The sequence below is a fragment of the Coregonus lavaretus genome, assembly GCF_964263955.1.
Source record: "Coregonus lavaretus genome assembly, contig: HAP1_SCAFFOLD_597, whole genome shotgun sequence".
Taxonomy (NCBI): domain Eukaryota; kingdom Metazoa; phylum Chordata; class Actinopteri; order Salmoniformes; family Salmonidae; genus Coregonus; species Coregonus lavaretus.
The window spans coordinates 283,250-300,613 of record NW_028156553.1 but is presented as its reverse complement, the minus strand read 5'-3'; the positions used below and the strand labels follow the sequence as shown (position 1 = coordinate 300,613).

The 17,364-nt window shown below is 42.1% G+C and overlaps 2 protein-coding genes across 4 annotated transcripts; one reads left to right on the top strand and one right to left on the bottom strand.

Annotated features, from left to right (window-relative positions):
- Window position 1: 1 nt before the first annotated feature.
- LOC311126194 (ubiquitin-like protein 5) lies at window positions 2–4,170 on the bottom strand. Of its 2 annotated transcripts, none has more exons than XM_084200211.1 (5): window positions 4,064–4,170; window positions 3,409–3,476; window positions 1,918–2,001; window positions 1,341–1,378; window positions 2–278 (listed from the first exon to the last, which is right to left on the bottom strand). In XM_084200211.1, the coding sequence occupies exons 2-5, from the start codon at window positions 3,462–3,464 to the stop codon at window positions 235–237; spliced, it is 222 nt and encodes a 73-aa protein (XP_084056337.1). In that variant the 5' UTR covers window positions 3,465–3,476; window positions 4,064–4,170; the 3' UTR covers window positions 2–234. The 2 variants fall into 2 exon arrangements, with proteins under 2 accessions (XP_084056337.1, XP_084056338.1); XM_084200212.1 differs by having other exon boundaries at window positions 3,409–3,471; window positions 4,064–4,140.
- Window positions 4,171–4,526: 356 nt separating this feature from the next.
- LOC311126199 (peptidyl-prolyl cis-trans isomerase NIMA-interacting 1-like) lies at window positions 4,527–10,807 on the top strand. 2 transcript variants are annotated; one of them, XM_084200218.1, is made up of 5 exons: window positions 4,552–4,656; window positions 5,959–6,017; window positions 7,443–7,577; window positions 8,985–9,095; window positions 9,282–10,807. In XM_084200218.1, the coding sequence occupies exons 1-5, from the start codon at window positions 4,589–4,591 to the stop codon at window positions 9,389–9,391; spliced, it is 483 nt and encodes a 160-aa protein (XP_084056344.1). In that variant the 5' UTR covers window positions 4,552–4,588; the 3' UTR covers window positions 9,392–10,807. The 2 variants fall into 2 exon arrangements, with proteins under 2 accessions (XP_084056345.1, XP_084056344.1); XM_084200219.1 differs by lacking the exon at window positions 5,959–6,017 and having other exon boundaries at window positions 4,527–4,652.
- Window positions 10,808–17,364: the final 6,557 nt, after the last annotated feature.

Below are 17,364 nucleotides of genomic sequence, written 5' to 3'. Positions count from 1 at the left end.
ATAAATATTTGCTTTTATTTCCAAACAATATCAAAACATTTAAATCACTAGAACTTCAACAATGTCTTTTCGCAAACCATGATCCAATGGTCAACAAACTCACGCCTTGTTATTAAATAGAAGTGTGTCTCTCGTATGTGTGTGTGTGCGTGCCCGTATGTGTGTGTGTGCGTGCCCGTATGTGTGTGCGTGTGTGTGCGTGCCTGTGTGTGTGTGTGTGTCCCCTCCAGGCTTCTACTGGTAGTAAAGCTCCAGGTTCTGTCCATCATGGATCTCATCTGCAGACAGGAGAGTTCAGGAGGACAACAACATGAGGACAACAACACAAACCCCATTCATATGCCAGATGCACCGTGTGTGTGTGTGTGTGTCAAATGTCACCAGTTGCACAACCAAATCATTTCCCTGGGTTTGCCTCAATATAATGAACTAAACCAGGAATCTCCTCACTTTCAAGCCAATACTTCACCAATAGCATTTCTCAATAACAAAAACCTTTGCTTACATTTAGAAACCCACTCAGACAATAACCTTCAGATACAGTGAGGAGGAGACAGTGAATTACATTTACATTTTAGTCATTTAGCAGACGCTCTTATCCAGAGCGACTTACAGTTAGTGCATACATTATTTTTTATTTTTTTCATACTGGCCCCCCGTGGGAAACGAACCCACAACCCTGGCATTGCAAACGCCATGCTCTACCAACTGAGCTACATACCTGCCGGCCATTCCCTCCCCTACCCTGGACAACTTGTGCGCCGCCCCATGGGTCTCCCGGTCGCGGCCGGCTACGACAGAGCCTGGATTCGAACCAGGATCTCTAGTGGCACAGCGATGCAGTGCCTTAGACCACTGCGCCACTCGGGAGACTTATGTTGCTGTATGTTTCTCTCTCCTTACAATATCTAACAGTATCTAACCTGGAAGGAAAGCAGACATGTTGGCTCAGCATTGCCCAGTTTGCGCAGATCCCTCCTGGTCAGAGTGAAACTGCTGTTCTAAGGGCTCAATAGTTTCCTATTTCCTCCTGGTTAAACAGCAGCTTAGCAGGTTTTTTTCATGAATCTTGTTCTAGAGGCAGCTCTGCAGAGTGGTCACTAGCTGGCACAGCCACAAAGTAATAATGATTTTAAACCTAACCTTAACCACACTGCTAAACCCAATGCCAAACCCTAAATTAAAGACCAAAAAGCTAATTTTTGTTTTTCATGAACTTTGCAGCTGGTCTATCTAAGCGGAAATCTCTCACTTCTGTCTCCAGGACAAGACTCAGGACAATAAACGCCATCTTGTGGTTAAACAGTGAAACTGTATTTCTGAGGGCTCAAAAAGGATACAGTCTCCCAGAGACACATGGTCCTTGAATATGGTGTACCTGAAAGGAGAAAACAGGAAGTAAGTCACAGAGTAAGAACACTGCTTAGACCAGGGTCCTTCCTGAACGTTGCAGATAGAATGTCATGAATAGAGCACAATTCCTTATTCTATGTATTCCTTAATGGCCATGTACTCTTAAATCTCTACCCAGCACAGCCAGAAGAGGACTGGCCACCCCTCAGAGCCTGGTTCCTCTCTAGGTTTCTTCTTAGGTTCCTGCCTTTCTATGGAGTTTTTCTTAGCCACCGTGCTTCTACATCTGCATTGCTTGCTGTTTGGGGTTTTAGGCTGGGTTTCTGTATAGCACTTTGTGACATCTGCTGATGTAAAAAGGGCTTTATAAATACATTTGATTGATTGAAATGTATTGTGCAGAACTATCTTAATATTCTAAACTTTACCCTGGATACAAATGCAGTCTACACAGAGAACAGTCTGAATAATACAGGAGAAAGAGAAGGGAAGTGACTCGTCACTGGTTCCAATGTGCCACAACTATCACGTCCACAGGCTAGGGACTGTTCATTTCTTTCTCACCATTTCTTGAGTACGATCTTGTCCCACCGGGTGCCGGTCTGGGCAGCGATGAGCTTCTTCAGGTCTCCTATAGTGTCTTCTGAGCTGCAGAGGAGAGGGTTAAGGTTTGTACACTGACGACTGATATAACGACATGTTGGTACAGTGTTTCTATACCAGCATCTACAGACACCTATATAACCTTAACCAGAACCCTCTGAAGGTTTAGCATCTAGACACCTATATAACCCTAACCAGAACCCCCTGAAGGTTCAGCATCTAGACACCTATATAACCCTAACCAGAACCCCCTGAAGGTTCAGCATCTAGACACCTATATAACCCTAACCAGAACCCTCTGAAGGTTCAGCATCTAGACACCTATATAACCCTAACCAGAACCCCCTGAAGGTTCAGCATCTAGACACCTATATAACCCTAACCAGAACCCTCTGAAGGTTCAGCATCTAGACACCTATATAACCCTAACCAGAACCCCCTGAAGGTTCAGCATCTAGACACCTATATAACCCTAACCAGAACCCTCTGAAGGTTCAGCATCTAGACACCTATATAACCCTAACCAGAACCCCCTGAAGGTTCAGCATCTAGAAGGATGCTGACTTTCTAGGCAGAGTTGCAAAGAAAAAGCCATATCTCAGACTGGCCAATAAAAAGAAAAGATTAAGATGGGCAGTCTGAGATATGGCTTTTTCTTTGCAACTCTGCCTAGAAGGTCAGCATCCCGGAGTCGCCTCTTCACTGTTGACGTTGGGACTGGTGTTTTGCGGGTACTATTTAATGAAGCTGCCAGTTGAGGACCTGTGAGGCGCCTGTTTCTCAAACTAGACACTAATGTATTTGTCCTCTTGCTCAGTTGTGGGCCTCCCGCTGTCCTGTGAAGGGAGTAGTACACAGCGTTGTACGAGATCTTAAGTTTCTTGGCAATTTCTCGCATTGGAATAGCCTTCATTTCTCAGAACAAGAATAGACTGACGAGTTTCAGAAGAAAGTTATTTGTTTCTGGCCATTTTGAGCCTGTAATCAAACCCACAATTGCTGATGCTCCAGATACTCAACTAGTCTCAAGAAGGCCAGTTTTATTGCTTCTTTAATCAGCACAACAGTTTTCAGCTGTGCTAACATAATTGCAAAAGGGTTTTCAAATGATCAACTTGGATTAGCAAACACATCGTGCCATTGGAACACAGGACTGATAGTTGCTGATAATGGGCCACTGTACGCGTATGTAGATATTCCATTAAAAATCTGCAGTTTCCAGCTACAATAGCCATTTCCAAAATTAACAATGTCTACACTGCTTCTTTCGAAAACAATGAAATTTCGAAGTGACCCCAAACTTTTGAACGGTAGTGTACATTTGTATATATAGTGTACGTTACTATCGCCAATAGGCAATAAAGCTGTATGCGTCTATGAATGGGGTAGGCTAGTCTGTGCTGTAAGACTAGCTATTGAACCTGCATGTTGGTCAGCTTGGTAAAAGGATACTTGCACTTCACCCGGACCTTCTTGCCCAGCCGGTCATTGCAAACCACCTCAATCATCCTGATCCTGTTCTGCAGAGAGAGAGACGGGAAGAGTTGCTTGAGATACTGTGTGACACGGTGAGCATACGATAAACACTATTTTCACGCCACTTCGATACGTAAGTTACTTTTTCGTAGCAGGTTAGGAGAACTTAAAGCGGGTTAGGATAATTAACGTAGCAGTTAAGGAGACTGGGGTTAAGGTTATGATGGGTTAGCGAAAATGGTCTCTTAACCTGCTACGAAAATCACTTCGTATCGAAGTGGCGTGAAAAGAGCGTGTCCCGTGAACATACAACACAGTTTAGCTAGCTAGCTAGCTAGCTAACGTTAGTTGGTTACAATACAAGGAGGTTGTTCCAGTTGCTTGTCATTCCAACTCCAATAATGTAATGTTGTTTAATAGCTAACAGTAAGATAATAGCTAGCAAAATAAACGTTATGTTGTCGAATCTGGAGCTGGCTAATGTTAGCAGAACTAGCTAGCGCTTCATCAACAACCACCGAAGATTTCGAACAAAAAATAAAGCATTAAGTCTTAGATATTGACGTTTCATTATACATGTTTATTTTGGTCTATACCATTGATAAAAATATCGTATAAGTAAAGATATTACCTTATTGGTCACTAGTTGTTCGCTAAAACGTGAATCGCTTCAGCCTGCGTAGTCGTAAAGCGTTCCGCTTTGTGTACAACGAGAAGACACACCAATGAAACGTCTAAACTGATGATTGACGTTTCTACTTCAAGGCCTCTCATAAGGTAACATGTCAAGAGAAGGCGGGTACTGCGATATGAACTTATGCCGTAAATTGACCAGAAGTGCTGTGAGTAGTTGCAATGAAATAACATATACGGTCACATCAGTATCTAAGGGCATTTTACCGTAGATCAGTGGAATAAACCACCGAATATGACATCAACATACCATTCGGTTAAGCCAATGTACTTTATCATGAGAAATGCGTCTAATGCAACAACAACAAAAAAAAGCAAATGTTCCAGAAAAGTGAAGAACATTCTAAACATGTCTCTTTGCCGACACCTGGCGGATGGAAGGTGCAACAACAACAGCCGTTTCCTGCGAGCCGCGAGAGGAAAAGAGGAGTGACTTGTACCGTTTTGAAAGCAAGCAGGGACAATGGCAGACGCCGAGGACGAGAAGCTGCCGTCCGGATGGGAGAAGCGGATGAGCCGCAGTTCAAGTAGGTGGAGAGAGATGACTAGCTTTCATCCCAGTCCCGAACAATTTGTCGCTGGTGCACAAAACATTATACCGGCTGAACTAATGCAAATGCTAGCGTTAGCAGCGCAGCTAAGTTTCTTAGCTAGTTAGGTTGGTTGTAAGCTTGTTGCATCGTTAGGTGGTGACGCATGTTTATTTGTGCATTTGTGAATTATGTTTGATGGTTATTCGTTTGACTAGTGCGTGTGTCAAACTATCATCTGGTGTTTAGTTGGCTAACGTTAGCCAGTAATGACGCTCATGTCATGACTAACCCAGCAAGTTAGCTAGCTAAACTAGCAGCGGCGCATGCATGTTTTGACGGCTGTTCAACGTACTATGCATTGGACAGTAACTTCTTTCATAATCAAACAATTCTTAGGTATATATGTATTGGAAGATATACTATTGTATGGGGTGTCGTCATTTTGAGTTAGCCAGTTTATTCATGAATGTCCATTCATTTCATTCGCCAGCTCGCGAGGTAGGCCCATAACAATGACGTCATTTTGTCCCGCGCCTTGGAGCCATTCCAACACCAGTGTTAGGATGGCAGGTGCCTGCCCAGTGAGCAAAAGTTGTTGAAAAAAATATTTTCTCAACGCCTTCTGCACAATATCATTAAAAGTTGCTGAAGACGACTAACTGAGATTAGTTCTGTCCATTCCATGACTAAAGCAAAATGCTTTCGTCTGCATAGATTAGACCACCTTCCGGAGACATTTGAAACCCTACCTCTTTAAGGAATACCTGGAATAGTATAACAGTAATCCTTCTACTCCCCCACCCCCCCATAAAAACAAAAAAAGTGTGGTTGTCCCACTGGCTATCCTAAATTGAATGCACCAATTTGTAAGTTGCTCTGGATAAGAGCGTCTGCTAAATGACTTAAATGTAAATTAGTGCACATGAAGGAAAGGAAGCTTCAGTAGAATTTTGTTTCAGCATCGCCTCCCTCTTTCTCTTAGTCTTTCTCATCCCCCAAACAACACCTCACCTATCTCCTCTCTTCCCCTATCTCCTCTCTTCCCCTCTCTTCCCCTCTCTCTTCCCCTCTCTCTCCTCTCTTCCCCTCTCTCTCCTCTCTTCCCCTCTCTCTCCTCTCTTCCCCTCTCTTCCCCTCTCTCTCCTCTCTTCCCCTCCTCCCCTCTCTCCTCCTGTCTTCCCATCCTCTCTTCACCCTCCTCTCTCTTCCCCTATTTCCTCTCTATTTCTCTTCTCTCTCTCCCCCCCCCCCCCCCCCCCCTCTCTCTCTTTTTCTCCCTCCTCCCACCTTTCCCAGGTAGAGTATACTACTTTAACCACATCACCAATGCCAGCCAATGGGAGCGTCCGGTGGGGTCAGGTAGGTCGCCCAGCAGCTAAGGGGATGGACCTGTAGCTGAAAGGTCGTGGTTAGAATACCTGGTGGGGCTCTGTGAAATTGGTCTGGGGGATTGATCTGACAACTGGAGGGGTGCTGGCCCTTGAGCAAGGCCCTTTACCCAGCAGCGTGCTCTCCATCCAGGGGCGCGGCGCTGCGGCTGGACCCTGTGCTCCTCTCTACTGTGTGTGATGTGTGCTGTCTGGGGGGGTTGAGAAGAAGACTCTGTTGTTCGCTGTAGTATCATATGGACAATGAAGTTGTATTGTCGGTGAGGGAAGTGGACAATAAAGGTGTTTTAATAATAATATGCCATTTAGCAGACGCTTTTATCCAAAGCGACTTACAGTCATGCGTGCATACATTTTTGTGTATGGGTGGTCCCGGGGATCGAACCCACTACCCTGGCGTTACAAGCGCCGTGCTCTAAGTGATGGGAGTAGACAATAAAGTTATATTGTAGGTGATGGGAGTGGATAATAAAGGTATATTGTAGGTGATGGGAGTGGATAATAAAGTTATATTGTAGGTGATGGGAGTGGATAATAAAGTTATATTGTAGGTGGTGGGAGTGGACAATAAAGTTATATTGTAGGTGGTGGGAGTGGATAATAAAGTTATATTGTAGGTGGTGGGAGTGGACAATAAAGTTATATTGTAGGTGGTGGGAGTGGGCAATAAAGTTATATTGTAGGTGGTGGGAGTGGGCAATAAAGTTATATTGTAGGTGGTGGGAGTGGACAATAAAGTTATATTGTAGGTGGTGGGAGTGGACAATAAAGTTATATTGTAGGTGGTGGGAGTGGATAATAAAGTTATATTGTAGGTGGTGGGAGTGGACAATAAAGTTATATTGTAGGTGGTGGGAGTGGGCAATAAAGTTATATTGTAGGTGGTGGGAGTGGATAATAAAGTTATATTGTAGGTGGTGGGAGTGGATAATAAAGTTATATTGTAGGTGGTGGGAGTGGACAATAAAGTTATATTGTAGGTGGTGGGAGTGGATAATAAAGTTATATTGTAGGTGGTGGGAGTGGATAATAAAGTTATATTGTAGGTGGTGGGAGTGGATAATAAAGTTATATTGTAGGTGGTGGGAGTGGATAATAAAGTTATATTGTAGGTGGTGGGAGTGGATAATAAAGTTATATTGTAGGTGGTGGGAGTGGATAATAAAGTTATATTGCAGGTGATGGGAGTGGATAATAAGGTTATAGGTCTCCTGTAGCTCAGTTGGTAGAGCAGGGCGCTTGCAACGCCAGGGTTGTGGGTTCGTTTCCCACGGGGGGCCAGTATGAAAATGTATGTACTCACTAACTGTAAGTCGCTCTGGATAAGAGCGTCTGCTAAATGACTAAAATGTAAAAATGTCATGGGAGTGGACAGTAAAGTTGTATTGGATTGTAGGTGATGGGAGTGGCGAGCCAGACAAGGTGCGTTGTTCCCACCTCCTGGTGAAGCATAGTCAATCACGTCGCCCGTCCTCCTGGAGGGAGGAGAACATCACACGCTCCAAAGACGAGGCCCTCGACCTTATACAAAGTGAGTAGTTGGGGAAAGAGTTTGTGAGAACATTTGATAAAATGTTTCCAGTTGTCTGTATGTGTTGAGAGAAATGGTGTGTGAAAAAGTTTGATAAACTGTGTGCGTGTATCTGTGTGTAAATGTGTTGAGAGAGATGGTTTGTTGGTGTGTGAGGAACGATGTGTGTGTGTTGTTAACATGTTGTTGTTGTAGAGTACATAGAGCAGATGGTGTGTGTTGTTAACATGTTGTTGTAGAGTACATAGAGCAGATGGTGTGTGTTGTTAACATGTTGTAGAGTACATAGAGCAGATGGTGTGTGTTGTTAACATGGTGTTGTTGTTGTAGAGTACATAGAGCAGATGGTGTGTGGTGTTAACATGTTGTTGTAGAGTACATAGAGCAGATGGTGTGTGTTGTTAACATGTTGTTGTAGAGTACATAGAGCAGATGGTGTGTGGTGTTAACATGTTGTTGTAGAGTACATAGAGCAGATGGTGTGTGTTGTTAACATGTTGTTGTAGAGTACATAGAGCAGATGGTGTGTGTTGTTAACATGTTGTTGTAGAGTACATAGAGCAGATGGTGTGTGGTGTTAACATGTTGTAGTAGAGTACATAGAGCAGATGGTGTGTGTTGTTAACATGTTGTTGTTGTAGAGTACATAGAGCAGATGGTGTGTGTTGTTAACATGTTGTTGTAGAGTACATAGAGCAGATGGTGTGTGTTGTTAACATGTTGTTGTAGAGTACATAGAGCAGATGGTGTGTGTTGTTAACATGGTGGTGTTGTTGTTGTAGAGTACATAGAGCAGATGGTGTGTGTTGTTAACATGTTGTTGTTGTAGAGTACATAGAGCAGATGGTGTGTGTTGTTAACATGTTGTTGTTGTAGAGTACATAGAGCAGATGGTGTGTGGTGTTAACATGGTGTTGTTGTTGTAGAGTACATAGAGCAGATGGTGTGTGGTGTTAACATGTTGTTGTAGAGTACATAGAGCAGATGGTGTGTGGTGTTAACATGTTGTTGTTGTTGTAGAGTACATAGAGCAGATGGTGAGTGGTGTTAACATGTTGTTGTTGTTGTAGAGTACATAGAGCAGATGGTGTGTGTGTTAACATGGTGTTGTTGTTGTAGAGTACATAGAGCAGATGGTGTGTGGTGTTAACATGTTGTTGTAGAGTACATAGAGCAGATGGTGTGTGGTGTTAACATGTTGTTGTAGAGTACATAGAGCAGATGGTGTGTGTTGTTAACATGTTGTTGTAGAGTACATAGAGCAGATGGTGTGTGTTGTTAACATGTTGTTGTAGAGTACATAGAGCAGATGGTGTGTGTTGTTAACATGTTGTTGTTGTTGTTGTTGTAGAGTACATAGAGCAGATGGTGTGTGTTGTTAACATGTTGTTGTTGTTGTTGTTGTAGAGTACATAGAGCAGATGAAGTCAGGAGAGGAGGAGTTTGAGGCTCTGGCCTCCCAGTTCAGTGACTGCAGCTCCGCACGCAACGGAGGAGACCTGGGACTGTTCGGCAGAGGTAACACACACACTGACAGGCACACACACACACACACACACACACGGTCACATGTAACATGTACTATACACTCTCACACACAAGCATGCAATCACAGACACACACAAACACATGCACTCCTTTATGTATTTACCAGGTATTTTAGGTTTTAGTTCTGATATCAGTCTGCGTGTGTTTGTGTTTCAGGTCAGATGCAGAAGCCGTTTGAGGATGCGTCCTTTGCTCTGAAGGTGGGAGACATGAGTGGTCCAGTGTTCACCGACTCTGGAGTTCACATCATCCTCCGCACGGGATAGAGACGCTCTGATACCCCTGAATACCCCCATCACCCCCTGAATACCCCCATCACCCCCTGAATACCCCCATCATCCCCGGAATACCCTCTAAATACCCCATCACCTCCTGAATACCCTATCACCCTCTGAATACCCCTGAATACCCCCTCCACCCCCAACATCCATCAATACACATCCAACCCCTTTTACCACCTCGAAATACCCCACAATTAAACCCCCCTACCCCGAGCCACCCCTCAAATGCTCTTATCCACCCCCTCTTACCTCCCACCCCCCTTAAATACCCCCTCTTGTCCTCCCTACTACCCTTAGAAGCCCCCCCCCCACCCCCCCCCCCCAACCTTCTGTTCTGTATGCAACTTTACACTGACACCATCAACACCCCTTTTCCCCTGTACCCATTGCCATGACTACATCATTGTGTGTGTGAAAATAAAAGAGACCTGTTGGTAGTGACTGACTGAGCCAACAAGTGTGTGGGTTCACGTGGACCATTATCCCTCCTCTATAGTGTCCCCTCTCTGTGTGTCAAGGCCTCCCCCTGCTCTATAGTGTCCCCTCTCTGTGTGTCAAGGCCTCCCCCTGCTCTATAGTGTCCCCTCTCTGTGTGTCAAGGCCTCCCCCTGCTCTATAGTGTCCCCTCTCTGTGTGTCAAGCATTATTCTCCCTCTATCAATGATAACATGTCAGACCAGTAACCCAGTGTTCCACACACACTCTCTCATAGGAGACCGACACGTAGAAGGCTGACCAGTAACCCAGTGTTCCACACACTCTCTCATAGGAGACCGACACATACCAGTAACCCAGTGTTCCACACACTCTCTCATAGGAGACCGACACGTAGAAGGCTGACCAGTAACCCAGTGTTCCACACACTCTCTCATAGGAGACCGACACATACCAGTAACCCAGTGTTCCACACACTCTCTCATAGGAGACCGACACGTAGAAGGCTGACCAGTAACCCAGTGTTCCACACACTCTCTCATAGGAGACCGACACATACCAGTAACCCAGTGTTCCACACACTCTCTCATAGGAGACCGACACGTAGAAGGCTGACCAGTAACCCAGTGTTCCACACATAGTCTCTCATAGGAGACCGACACATACCAGTAACCCAGTGTTCCACACACTCTCTCATAGGAGACCGACACATAGAAGGCTGACTCGTGGGATTATTTAAATGGATACCAACATCCCTTATGTGTGGAGAATAGTCAGGGCACAGTCCACTCTGTCTGCCATGTTTGTAGTCCCCCCCTATTCCATTTACTGCTTCACTGTATCCCCTGTGTTCCAGGGAACTACAATACCCAGTATGCATGTGGGGAAGGGTTTTTGTAAGCTTGAATCTGCTAAGAGGCACTTCATATGACTTGTTCATCTCCCACCATTAAAGGACTCTTATTTTGTAAACCTGTCTCTGGACTTTTATTTTGTTGGCTGTCTGTCTGATGCTGTTGCTGTGGGTGGTTTCCAGATTCACGTGGGGTGCGTTTAGTTCAATAAACATTGCATGAAGGTTTATACTGAACGATCCATTTCCCCTAAATGGTGCAAAGCATTATTTTAATGGTCTTTGAGATATATTTGCTCCAGTTTGGTGGGTGTGGTGAGGTGTGACCTGATAAATATGGGTGGTGGGGTGTGACCTGACCAATATGTCTGAGGTGTGACCTGATCAATATGGGTGGTGAGATGTGACCTGATCAATATGGGTGGTGAGGTGTGACCTGACCAATATGTCTGAGGTGTGACCTGATAAATATGGGTGGTGAGGTGTGACCTGACCAATATGTCTGAGGTGTGACCTGACCAATATGTCTGAGGTGTGACCTGACCAATATGTCTGAGGTGTGACCTGACCAATATGTCTGAGGTGTGACCTGATCAATATGTCTGAGGTGTGACCTGACCAATATGTCTGAGGTGTGACCTCCTGATCAATATGGGTGTCATCATTTGAAATCCCAAAACGTGTGCAGCACACTGTCCAGTGCCTTCAGAAAGTATTCACACTCCTTGACTTTTTCCACAGTTTGTGTTATAGCCTGAATTTAAAATTGATTAAATTGAGATTTTGTGTCACTTGCCTACACACAATAACCCATCATGTCAAAGTAGAATAATGTATTTAGAAATTTCTACAAATTAATAAAAATGAAAGCTTGTTATGGCAAACCTAAATAAGTTCAGGAGTAAACATTTGCATAATAAGTTGCATGGACTCACTGTGTGTGCAATAATAGTGGTTAACGTGATTTTTGAATGACTACCTAATTTCTGTACTTCACACACACACATATCTGTAAGGGGGGGGGGGGGAGCAGACAGTTAATATCCCTTTGAGCATGGTGAAGTTATTAATTACACTTTGGATGGTGTATCAATACATCCAGTCACTTCAAAGAAACTGCTGTCCTTGACTCAGAATTTATTGGCTGTGATAGGAGAAAACTGAGGATGAATCAACAACATTGTAGTTACTCCACAATACTAACCTAAATAACAGAGTGAAAAGAAGGAAGCCTGTACAGAATAAACACATTCCAAAACATGCATCTGTTTGCAATATGGCACTAAAGTCAAACTGCAAAAAATGTGGCAAAGAAATTAACTTTATGTTGTGTTGGATTCGGGGCAAATCCAACATATCACTGAGTACCACTCTTCATATTTTCATGCAAGGTGGTGCTGCATCATGTTAGGGGTATACTTGTCATTGGCAAGGACTAGGGAGTTTTTTAGGATAAAATGAAATGGAATAGAGCTAAGCACAGGCAAAATCCTAAAGGAAAACCTGGTTCAATCTGCTTTCCAACAGACACTGGGAGACAAATTCACCTTTCAGCAGGACAATAACCTAAGCTCTTAGAGACTTAACCAGAAAGACACATCTATAATCACTGCCAAAGGTGATTCTAACGTGTTGATTCAGGGGTGTGAATACTTATGTAAATTAGATATTTCTGTATTTCATTTTCAATACATTTGCCAACAGTTCTAAAAACATGCTTTCACTTTGTTATTATGGGGTATTGTGTGTACATGGGTGAGGGAAAAAAACAATTTAATTCATTTTGAATTCAGGCTGTAACACAACAAAATGTGGAATAAGTCAAGGGGTTATGAATACTTCCTGTACAGAGGCCCCAGTTAGATCAGGCTACGCAACCGTGTTCATAGAGATTTGACCATTTATTTAATGTGACCTCAGGAAGATGAAATGGGTGTGAGGGTTAATTTGCTGTTCTGCTCCTATCACATGACCCAGAACGGTCATGTGATTCATATGGTGTGGTAGATTGGCTAGATATGAAACAGAACAAAAGGCAGGTGAGCGTCATCTGAATTCAACATCTTCCCTCATGAAATATAAACAACATCATCTCTCATCATGAAATAGAACATCATCCCTCATCATGAAAGAGAACAACATCATCCCTCATCATGAAAGAGAACAACATCATCCATCATCATGAAAGAGAACAACATCATCCCTTATCTTGAAATAGAACAACACCATCCCTCATCATGAAATAGAACATCATCCCTCATCATGAAATAGAACAACATCATCCCTCATCATGAAAGAGAACAACATCATCCCTCATCATGAAAGAGAACATCATCCCTCATCATGAGAGATCAACATCATCCCTCATCATGAAGGAGAACAACATCATCCCTCATCATGAAAGAGAACAACATCATCCCTCATCATGAAATAGAACATCATCCCTCACCATGAAAGAGAACAACATCATCCATCATCATGAAAGAGAACAACATCATCCCTTATCTTGAAATAGAACAACACCATCCCTCATCATGAAATAGAACATCATCCCTCATCATGAAATAGAACAACATCATCCCTCATCATGAAAGAGAACAACATCATCCCTCATCATGAAAGAGAACATCATCCCTCATCATGAAAGAGATCAACATCATCCCTCATAATAATAAATAATAATAATATGCCATTTAGCAGACGCTTTTATCCAAAGCGACTTAAAGTCATGCGTGCATACATTTTTTTTGTGTATGGGTGGTCCCGGGGATCGAACCCACTACCTTGGCGTTACAAGCGCCGTGCTCTACCATGAAGGAGAACAACATCATCCCTCATCATGAAAGAGAACAACATCATCCCTCATCATGAAATAGAACATCATCCCTCACCATGAAAGAGAACAACATCATCCCTCATCATGAAATAGAACAACATCATCCCTTATCATGAAATAGAACAACATCATCCCTCATCATGAAATAGAACAACATCATCCCTCATCATGAAATAGAACAACATCATCCCTCATCATGAAAGAGAACAACATCATCCCTCATCGTGAAAGAGAACAACATCATCCCTCATCGTGAAAGAGAACAACATCATCCCTCATCATGAAAGACAACAACATCATCCCTCATCATGAAGGAGAACAACATCATCCCTCATCATGAAAGAGAACAACATCATCCCTCATCATGAAAGAGAACAACATCATCCCTCACCATGAAAGAGAACAACATCATCCCTCATCATGAAATAGAACAACATCATCCCTTATCATGAAAGAGAACAACATCATCCCTCATCATGAAGGAGAACAACATCATCCCTCATCATGAAAGAGAACAACATCATCCCTCATCATGAAATAGAACATCATCCCTCACCATGAAAGAGAACAACATCATCCCTCATCATGAAATAGAACAACATCATCCCTTATCATGAAAGAGAACAACATCATCCCTCATCATGAAATAGAACAACATCATCCCTTATCATGAAAGAGAACAACATCATCCCTCATCATGAAAGAGAACAACATCATCCCTCATCATGAAAGAGAACAACATCATCCCTCATCATGAAAGAGAACAACATCATCCATCATCATGAAAGAGAACAACATCATCCCTTATCTTGAAATAGAACAACACCATCCCTCATCATGAAATAGAACAACATCATCCCTCATCATGAAATAGAACAACATCATCCCTCATCATGAAAGAGAACAACATCATCCCTCATCATGAAAGAGAACATCATCCCTCATCATGAAAGAGATCAACATCATCCCTCATCATGAAGGAGAACAACATCATCCCTCATCATGAAAGAGAACAACATCATCCCTCATCATGAAATAGAACATCATCCCTCACCATGAAAGAGAACAACATCATCCCTCATCATGAAATAGAACAACATCATCCCTTATCATGAAATAGAACAACATCATCCCTCATCATGAAATAGAACAACATCATCCCTCATCATGAAATAGAACAACATCATCCCTCATCATGAATGAGAACAACATCATCCCTCATCGTGAAAGAGAACAACATCATCCCTCATCGTGAAAGAGAACAACATCATCCCTCATCATGAAAGAGAACAACATCATCCCTCATCATGAAGGAGAACAACATCATCCCTCATCATGAAAGAGAACAACATCATCCCTCATCATGAAAGAGAACAACATCCTCCCTCACCATGAAAGAGAACAACATCATCCCTCATCATGAAATAGAACAACATCATCCCTTATCATGAAAGAGAACAACATCATCCCTCATCATGAAGGAGAACAACATCATCCCTCATCATGAAAGAGAACAACATCATCCCTCATCATGAAATAGAACATCATCCCTCACCATGAAAGAGAACAACATCATCCCTCATCATGAAATAGAACAACATCATCCCTTATCATGAAAGAGAACAACATCATCCCTCATCATGAAATAGAACAACATCATCCCTTATCATGAAAGAGAACAACATCATCCCTCATCGTGAAAGAGAACAACATCATCCTAACAAATCTGCTAGGACCTTCAAAAAGTTGGTGCTGGCTTATCAGCTCAATATTCGGTACTAAAAACCTTTACTTGGATCTGTTTCAATTCTGGATTCAGTTCCACGTAATGGAAATAGATGATTGTTTTAGATGACATTACCTTCTTACTTAAATAATTTGTGTTACCCAAACTATAGAATTGAGTAATAATAATTGGAAATGGTCAAAAACTTCTCTTATTCAATTAATATTAATCAATTCTATAGTTTGGGTAACACAAATTATTTAAGTAAGAAGGTAATGTCATTGTCTCCTCTGAACAGTTGATATTGAGATGTGTCTGTGACTTGAACTCTGTGAAGCATTTATTTGGGCTGCAATTTCTGAGGCTGGTAACTCTAATGAACTTATCCTCTGCAGCAGAGGTAACTCTGGGTCTTCCTTTCCTGTGGCGGTCCTCATGAGAGCCAGTTTCATCACAGCGCTTGATGGTTTTTGCGACTACACTTGAAGAAACTTTCAAAGTTCTTGAAATGTTCTACGTTGACTGACCTTCATGTCTTAAAGTAATGATGGACTGTTGTTTCTCTTTGCTTATTTGAGCTGTTCTTGCCATAATATGGACTTGGTCTTTTAACAAATAGGGCTATCTTCTGTATACCACCCCTATCTTGTCACAACACAACTGATTGGCTCAAACTAATTAAGAAGGAAAGAGATTCCACAAATTAACTTTTAACAAGGCACACCTGTTAATTGAAATGCATTCCAGGTGACTACCTCATGAAGCTGGTTGAGAGAATGCCAAGAGTGTGAAAAGCTGTCATCAAGGCAAAGGGTGGCTACTTTGAAGAATCTCAAATATAAAATATATTTTGATTTGTTTAACACTTTTTTGGTAAGTACATGATTCTGTATGTGTTATTTCATAGTTTTGATGTCTTCAGTATTATTCTACAATGTAGAAAATAGTAAAAAATAAAGAAAACCCCTTGAATGAGTAGGTGTGTCCAAACTTTTGACTGGTACTGTATGCTATAACATCTATAGTCTGGCGTATCTATAGTTTCTCTGTGTCTCTGGTCTCAGTAGTCTATGTACTCATAGATGCTATAGTCTATAGATTCTACAGTCTTGCCGCACACAAATAGAATAACACATGCACTTTCTCTCATTCACTCAGTAGTTCATAGTAATAATATCTCTTATTCTCTACATTTCAACACTCTTATCACTAATGATATCTCTTATTATCCAAATTTCAATCAACTAATATCCACATTTCATTCCTCTTAATATCCACATTTCAATCAACTAATATCCACATTTCATTCCTCTTAATATCCACATTTCAATCAACTAATATCCACATTTCATTCCTCTTAATATCCAAATTTCAATAAACTAATATCCACATTTCATTCCTCTTAATATCCAAATTTCAATCAACTAATATCCAAATTTCAAACCTCTTATTATCCAAATTTCAATCAACTAATATCCACATTTCAATCAACTAATATCCTAATTTAATTCCTCTTAATATCCAAATGTCAATCAACTAATATCCTAATTTCCATCCTCTTATTAGGCCTCTTCCACACTCACCCAACTCTCACATCCACAATCACCTCATGCTATTACTTGACTTAAGACTAGTGGTACCCCCCTAGTAGTCCCAGACTCAGGGACGCAACAATTTAAGAATGTGGGGGGGGGGGGATATGTCCCCCCTGTCCAGACTACAGGGGTCCCAGACCACATATACGTCTTCTCCATTTTTATGTTTAGTTTAATTGGTTTTATCATTTATTTTTATTTATTTTTAATACAAATTCATTTAAATTGAATGACTGAAATCAGTTGGCGTGTGATGTGTCTCCTCCTGGGCAGCTCACAGTGAAGGTCTGTTCTGGGCCTCGTCGTCTTTTGGTCAAACGGGAATTTCACTTCATAAAATGCGCCACCGGTTTTCCTCGCAGACCCCCACTGGAAAGCTCTGCAGATCATATCAATCATATTTTTCGTGACGCCAAACTGTCGTGGAAATTACCACCAAGGACACCTGAAGTCAATCTTAAATGAATCATTCTTTATTAACAGCAAGCTGGAGAGGTCACAGCCAAACTTAGA